The sequence below is a fragment of the Chanodichthys erythropterus genome, chromosome 21, assembly GCF_024489055.1.
Source record: "Chanodichthys erythropterus isolate Z2021 chromosome 21, ASM2448905v1, whole genome shotgun sequence".
In the NCBI taxonomy this organism is placed as follows: Eukaryota; Metazoa; Chordata; class Actinopteri; order Cypriniformes; family Xenocyprididae; genus Chanodichthys; species Chanodichthys erythropterus.
The window spans coordinates 6,724,078-6,731,417 of record NC_090241.1 but is presented as its reverse complement, the minus strand read 5'-3'; the positions used below and the strand labels follow the sequence as shown (position 1 = coordinate 6,731,417).

Below are 7,340 nucleotides of genomic sequence, written 5' to 3'. Positions count from 1 at the left end.
ATCTGGGATCGTGTAGAACACTTTGAAGCTGCAGTGAAACTGTAATTTTGACCTTCAACCGTTTGGAGTCCATTGAAGTCCACTATATGGAGAAAAATCCTGGAATGTTTTCATCAAAAACCTTAATTTCTTTTCGACTGAAGAGAGAAGGACATGGACATCTTGGATAACATAGGGGTGAGTAAATTATCAGGAAAATGTAATTTGAAAGCGAACTAATCCTTTAAGTTTCAGCCTGCAGATTGGTTTAACGTGCTTCATGCGGCAAATTAGTTACAAAGTATTTTTTTTTTAAATAAAAAAATTGTTTAATAAGTAGCAACAGAAATGGAATTCACACACAGTAATTTGTTTTGTTATAATATGTAAAATGCATTTCAATGTAAAATAACAACAAGCCTCCAGAAAATTGGAGGGATAACACAAGAAATAAATTATACAATAACATAACCAATACTTATTCACATGAGCATTTTTGCACAGTAAGATAAAGATAAGGGGAACTCAGTCTCAGAAATATGGGTTTTCCTCACAGTTATATTATTGATGATCATGCTGTATGAAATCTTGATGGGTTAACTTTATTGAACATAAAGTTATTGAACATTTGAACAAATTGAACATTTCTTTTCAGCAAAACATATACTTTAAAGGATTAGTCCACTTTTAAATAAACTTTTCCTGATAATTTACTCACCCCCATGTCATCCAAGGTGTCCATGTCTTTCTTTCTTCAGTAGAAAAGAAATTAAGGTTTTTGATGAAAACATTCCAGGATTTTTTTTCCATATAGTGGACTTCAATGGGCACCAAACAGTTGAAAGTCAAAATTAGTTTCACTGCAGCTTCAAATTGTTCTACACAATCCCAGACGACAAAATAATGGTCTTATCAAGAGAAACAATCACTCATTTTCTAAAAAAAAAAAAAATTTTTATACATTTTAACCATAAATGCTCATCTTGAACTAGCTCTCTTCTTCTTCTCTATTAGAATTCCGGCAGTGTAGACACTGCTAAGCGTATTACTGCCCTCCACAGGTCAAAGTTTTTAACTAATTTTTATATGCAATATGCTAGTTCAATAGTATATAACAGTTGGTTCAAACTTTGACCTGATGAGGGAAGTAATACACTTAGCAGTTTCTACACTGCTGGAATTCAAATAGAGAAGAAGAAGAAGAAGAAGAAGAAGAGGAGAGCTGGTTCAAGATGAGCATTTATGGTTAAAACTATATAATTTTAAATTTTTTTCAGAAAATGAGCGATGGTTTCACTCGATAAGACCCTTATTTCTCATCTGGGATCGTGTAGAACACTTTGAAGCTGCAGTGAAACTAATTTTGACCTTCAACTGTTTGGTGCCCATTGAAGTCTACTATATGGAAAAAATCCTGGAATGTTTTCATCAAAAACTTTAATTTCTTTTCGACTGAAGAAAGAAAGACATGGACATCTTGGATGACATGGGGGTGAGTAAATTATCAGTAAAACTTTATTTAAAGGTGGATTAATCCTTTAATATATGTCTTGTCCCTGTCATGTCGGGTTTCATGCCCAGGGCTGTCGTCATGGGGAACATCTGGTGACAAATGAAAAAACACTATCCCAGACCTAAAGCTAAAAAAAACTGGCTGAATTAATGCTTCAATTACTAACTGAAGGCCCAAGACACCAAATAATTATAGTTCTCTGTTACACTGACATGAATATGTCCAACCAAATCCTTATTATTAGTGATCTATAGCCTTAGGGAGTAAAATGAATGTTCATCTATTTATCTTTGTGCAAATTTGCTTAAATAAATACATTTTTAATATGTGTGCCACATGCTGAAATAAAAGGGGGCCACTGAGATCCTCAATGGTATTTACTGATGTACAGACAGTAAAATTAGACTCAGACTCTACTGACAGGATTCTTCTCTGAGCTGGGGAAGGAATGGATCTCCCAGCAGCGAAAAGTGCTTTCCTTAAAATCTGTTTGACGTTTGGTGATGAGGTAAATCTTTTGGAGGATGGAACGACGGAGAAGAATGTAGACCCATGGGTCCAGTATCTGGTTCCAGGAAGCTATTCGCACCCCCATTATCATCAGGGTCTTATAGGTGGCAAGGTCATTTCCAACAGAGCCCTCGTACGACTGTTTCACTGTAATAAGGCCAACAATCTAGAGTTAAGAGTCAAAGACAAAACACCATAAGGATTATGATTATCACAAAATATTAAGGTACAAGAAATCCATAATTTAGGTGTATCCCAGTTTGTGTATGCATACTATTCTATTTTTAGTAGTGTATAAATAGCGTGTTTTATACTGAAAATTCCAAAAAGAAAAATGTGCACCAAATACTCTTAACTGAAAATGAAGTGCGGAATGTTGGACACTTCATGCACTCAACTGTCGCGGGGAGGGGCTATCAGACTCCAAAAATAACCTTAGAAATTTCATACACTAGACAGTTAAGTACATAATGCATGAGTGCATTATATTATGTCCTTTGGGACAGAACAACTGTTTTTAAGGTGCAGAAACAACCTATGTTTTGCATGCCTTCATCAATGCTTTCCTGGTCCTTAAACTGAATAATGACTGATTAGAAAATTGAAGAAAAAAAACTTTTTATGTGTAGCTTGAGTTTTAAATATGCGTTATAAAAAAAAACAAAAAAAAAACATTCTTGTTGTTGTACATGTGGCCATTTAGAAACGAAAACCTGTTTATGCCTCAGAGAAACAAAATTAAAAAGTAATCATAAGATAAACTTTAAAATAAGAAATAAAGTCACATTGTGAGATATAAAGTCAAAATTACAAGAAACACATTTTCCTGTGAATTCCACATTAGGTGAACTTGATAAAATGAGTTTTTGTTAGGCACCATTACTCAGATGAGTTTCCTCAAATCATTTATTAGTGTTTACAGTGTACTGCAAGATATAAAGTGGGATATAAAACTGCAATTACCTTTTTTTTTTTCTTTTTTTTTTACTCTTATGCATAAATGAGCTTCCATACATTTGCTCAAACTTTTCATGTCTAAATTATATTTCTATTTATCTCATTTTATCATAAAGCAAGGGTTGCTAGAAATGAGCGATTGCAATAATTCAACTGCACAAGGCACACTTTAAAGGATTAGTTCACTTTCATATGAAAATTAGCCCAAGCTTTACTCACCCTCAAGCCATCCTACGTGTATATGACTTTCTTCTTTCTGATGAACACAATCTGAGAAATATTAATCAATATCCTGACACATCCAAGCTTTATAATGGCAGTGAGTGGGATCAATGAGTATGAGCTGAAGAAAGTGTCTCCATCCTCATCCAGCCATCATAAACATATTCCACACGGACCTGGGGGGTTAATAAAGGCCTTCTGAGGCGAAGAGATGCATTTGTGTAAGAAAAATATCCATATTTAACAAGTTATGAAGAAAAATATCTAGCTTTCGCCAGACCGCCTTTTGTATTTTACTTACGAAGAAAAAAACTCTCGCAGTTCAAAAAGCTTAGGCAACGTCCTACGCCTTCCCTATTCTCACGGAAAAAGCTTAACTGACACAATGCCAGTCCCATTTTTTTCCATAATTTGAATACGGAAGGCGGTCTGGCAGAAGCTAGATATTTTACTTTATAACTTGTTAAATATAGATATTGTTTTTACACACATGCATCGCTTCACTTCAGAAGGCCTTTATTAACCCCCCGGTTCCTTGTGGAGTATGTTTATGATGGATGGATGTGGATGGAGACACTTTCTTCAGCTCATACTCGTTGGTCCCGCTCACTGCCATTATAAAGCTCGGATGTGTCAGGATATTTATTAATATATCTCTGATTGTGTTAATCAGAAAGCAGAAAGTCATATACACCTAGGATGGCTTGAGGGCGAGTAAAGCTTGGGGTCATTTTCATTTGAAAGTGAACTACTCCTTTAAGGCAGGGGTTCTCAACTCTGCCCTTAAATGTCTACCTTCTTGTTGAGTTTAGCTCCAACCTTGATGAAACACACCTGAACAAGCTAATATAAGGTTACAGGTGTGTTTGAGGGCCAGAGTTGAGAACCCTTGCCTAAAGTGTTCCTGGTGCAGTTGAATTATTGCCATTGCTCATACTTACCAAAAGAGGGCTCCAGCAGATACAAGATGTGACCATTATGCCCACAAGTTGCACCACCATCTCAATATCATGGGATTTAGCTGATCGACGGTTGCAGGGTTTCTTTCGTATCCTCGCTAACACCAGAGTCAGTCCACTTATGGTGTTACAGACCAAAGCAACAGCAAGGGATGTCAACCCCAGTCCTGAGAACAACATAACAAAAGCCACGTCTGCCTTCTCTGTATCCTCCAGCACTTTAATGAAACACCAGGTTCCAGGGTACTGGTAGGTGTATGAACCCAGCTGAAAGCAGGGCAGAAGGGCAACACAAAGAGCTGCTAACCAGATAACAGAAAGTGAGAGTTTAGTCCTCGCGGTCGTAACCAGTGAAGCATGGAGCAGCGGCTTTGTCACACCCAAACACCTCTCAGCTGCCATGGCACAACCAAGAAAGAGCGGACACAGTCCAAAAAACACCATGCTGCCCCCTAGAAACTGGCATAATGGGTCCGCCCTGTTGTATTCTTCAGAGGGTACACCTCCAGAAAGATACAGCCTCATGACTATTGAACCAGGTATGACGTGTCCCACAAAGTCTGTGGCCACCAGAGAGCCGGCGAACAGGAGAAAAGCTTTGGATCGTCGACGTAGACGGGCATATGCGTTGGCCAGGATGAGTAAAGCCACGATGTTAGACAGGATCCCCAGGGTCATCGACAGCATCGCAGCTATGGGGCCACTCAGGATCGGTCTCTCCGAGGTGACATTCTCGGGATCGGCAAGTGATGGAGAGGTCGCCTGTCCTTCCCATTGACTGTGATTGGAAAATGGGTTGAGTGGCGTTGATTCGCCTGAGGAATTGCCGTGATGCATGGCTAACTCAGTGGAGTGTTAAGCTGCGGGGCTCCCATCTTCATTTAGAGCTGTTGTAAGAGTGGAGAAATATATCTTAGAAACAGATCATTTGAAAAGCAGCATTGATTAAAAATTTAAATTAGAGCGTAGTGTGTTACTCAGCTAACAGGGAACATTTTCATAACGTTCTAGCAAAACAGAAGTCCTTACGTGACACAACACATGATTATATTCTGTCTTAGTTTTTCTTTAGAGTGATTTGTTTTATACATTTTCTGTTTTATGGACAAACCTCTTGTGATGAACTCTGATTCATCATGTGGCTTCCAGTGGTTTTCAGTATATCAGGGTAAAATACCATTTTAGCGTAAAAATCTTGATCGTTTAAGTAGAATGGAAGTCATTTGACTTGATGATACAGTTAATAATAGTAAGTTGTAAAATATACCAATATGCCATCTTGTAATATCAGAAGCATTGTCACAGTATTTTTATGGTGAATTTGTGGCAACCACAGCTGCCAGTTTAATGGGTTTCATTTTAAAAAGCAGTGTGAGCACTTTAATATTCCCCACCCAAACTCAGGGATGCAAACAGGTAAGGGGGAAAAAAGGTGAGAACATTGCGTGGGGCGGGGGCATGTTCCGCAAGGAATTTTTTAAAAAGATATTTGCTTTACATGCTCATGTTTAGTTATTCTAAGGGATTTTTAATTTTTTTTATTACCTTATATGTCCAAAACTGCAATTTTCACGAAATAAATAACATATTGTTGCAAAATTTGGTCAAAATCTCATTTTATAAAATATGAAGTGGATTAGACAGCAAAACTGAGCTAAACTGGGAAATGATTTCCCTCTCTCTCTTCTCCATTCCCACATCTCAGACCTCAAATACATAAAATATTACCCTTTATAGACATAGTTTTTAAAGTAAAGAGTAAAGGAAACTCTGTACAGTACTTATTGAAACAACCAGTTCATTATTTACCCTTGTAAGTTCACAATTACCCTTATAAGACACCCCCCATCCCATCCCATAAAAACATTTTCTCATTGGATCTATGCAAATCCCATGGGTGACCTATTTTGATCTCAAAAAGTTGAGTTGTCACTGAAAGGTGAGGAGTTTGCATCTATGGTGCAGGAGGTGAGGAGTTTGCATCTATCAAACTTCAATACTTTCATATTGTAAACTAAAAAAAAAAAAAAAGAAGAAGAATTTAAGGTAAATTAGGGGAAACCTATTCATGGCCACACCAAATGCTGCAGCTGAGCTGAGAGAAACAGGCATGTTCTGACAGGCTCCTGTAGCCAAATCGTTTAAAAAAAACATTCCTCAAGGTTCATTCGCCTGCGTTTGACCTCTCAGTGTTATTCTTTCGTCCTGAAGTCAACATCGCCACCGAGGAAGGAATGCAACAGTGAGTCATTTAATAGTGAGTCATATTTAGTTGGTTGCACGGATGCATTAATAACCCAGAAAAAGATATAAACAAGTTGCATGTTGCAACAAAGTTCCTTTGGTTTCCAATGACACAGCATCTCTGTACAACTCAATGAAGACCGATGCAACTGCTTACCGTCATTAACGAATATCCATTGGGATTAAAATGTCAGAAACCACGAAGATGGTGCGTGCGTAAATGTTAAAAAACTAAATTTGTATTCTGTTTTGTAAACAAAATAAATATATCATTTTATATACAAAGTGAATGTTACTTTTACCTAGGCTAAATAAAAAATATAAATTACAGTTAAAAAATTAAAATATGTTTAACTAAGATTAGCCTACAAAAGTTAAACGAGTAACCGGTGAACGTAGAAGAAAAAGGGTGCATCGTCATGTCCATATATTCCATACGAGCGCCTGGTCATCTTCAGCAGCAGAAAAAAGTAAAGACAGTAGGTTAAAAAAAATAGTTGCCCATAAGAGGATAATTATGTAGTTTTAAATGACGCAGTGCAAATGGATATATTCGTAGTTTCACGGCGGTACATTCCAACAGCAGACGCGCGCGCTCGGATCAGCCGTTTCAGTACAGTGTGTTTCTGACGGAAACATGCGGGTGATTATAGCCTATAAGACCCTCCCTGACGAAGCTTACTGCTCTAAGGTGAGTGTGAATCACTCTTACCGCTTGAAAGGTGCATGTGTTTGAGAGAAAGATGACGGTGTTTTTTTTTATTTTTAAGAATATGGGTTCAAGAGAAAAAAAAAAATTCAAGTCATACATTACAAACACTTTATTTTTTGTATAATTTCAGATATAGGCCTATTTATACATGAATGAATAATTCAAAAAACATTAGCCTATTAATAATGATAAATACATTTATAGCTTACCTGATTCAGCATGGGCGATTTCATTTTTCTCTCTT

General features: G+C 37.1%; 1 protein-coding gene across 1 annotated transcript; it reads right to left on the bottom strand.

Moving 5' to 3' along the window:
* Positions 1-1,638: 1,638 nt before the first annotated feature.
* ptger1a (prostaglandin E receptor 1a (subtype EP1)) lies at positions 1,639-7,050 on the bottom strand. Its single transcript, XM_067374519.1, has 3 exons — positions 6,542-7,050; positions 4,123-5,027; positions 1,639-2,168 (listed from the first exon to the last, which is right to left on the bottom strand). The coding sequence occupies exons 2-3, from the start codon at positions 4,975-4,977 to the stop codon at positions 1,899-1,901; spliced, it is 1,125 nt and encodes a 374-aa protein (XP_067230620.1). The 5' UTR covers positions 4,978-5,027; positions 6,542-7,050; the 3' UTR covers positions 1,639-1,898.
* Positions 7,051-7,340: the final 290 nt, after the last annotated feature.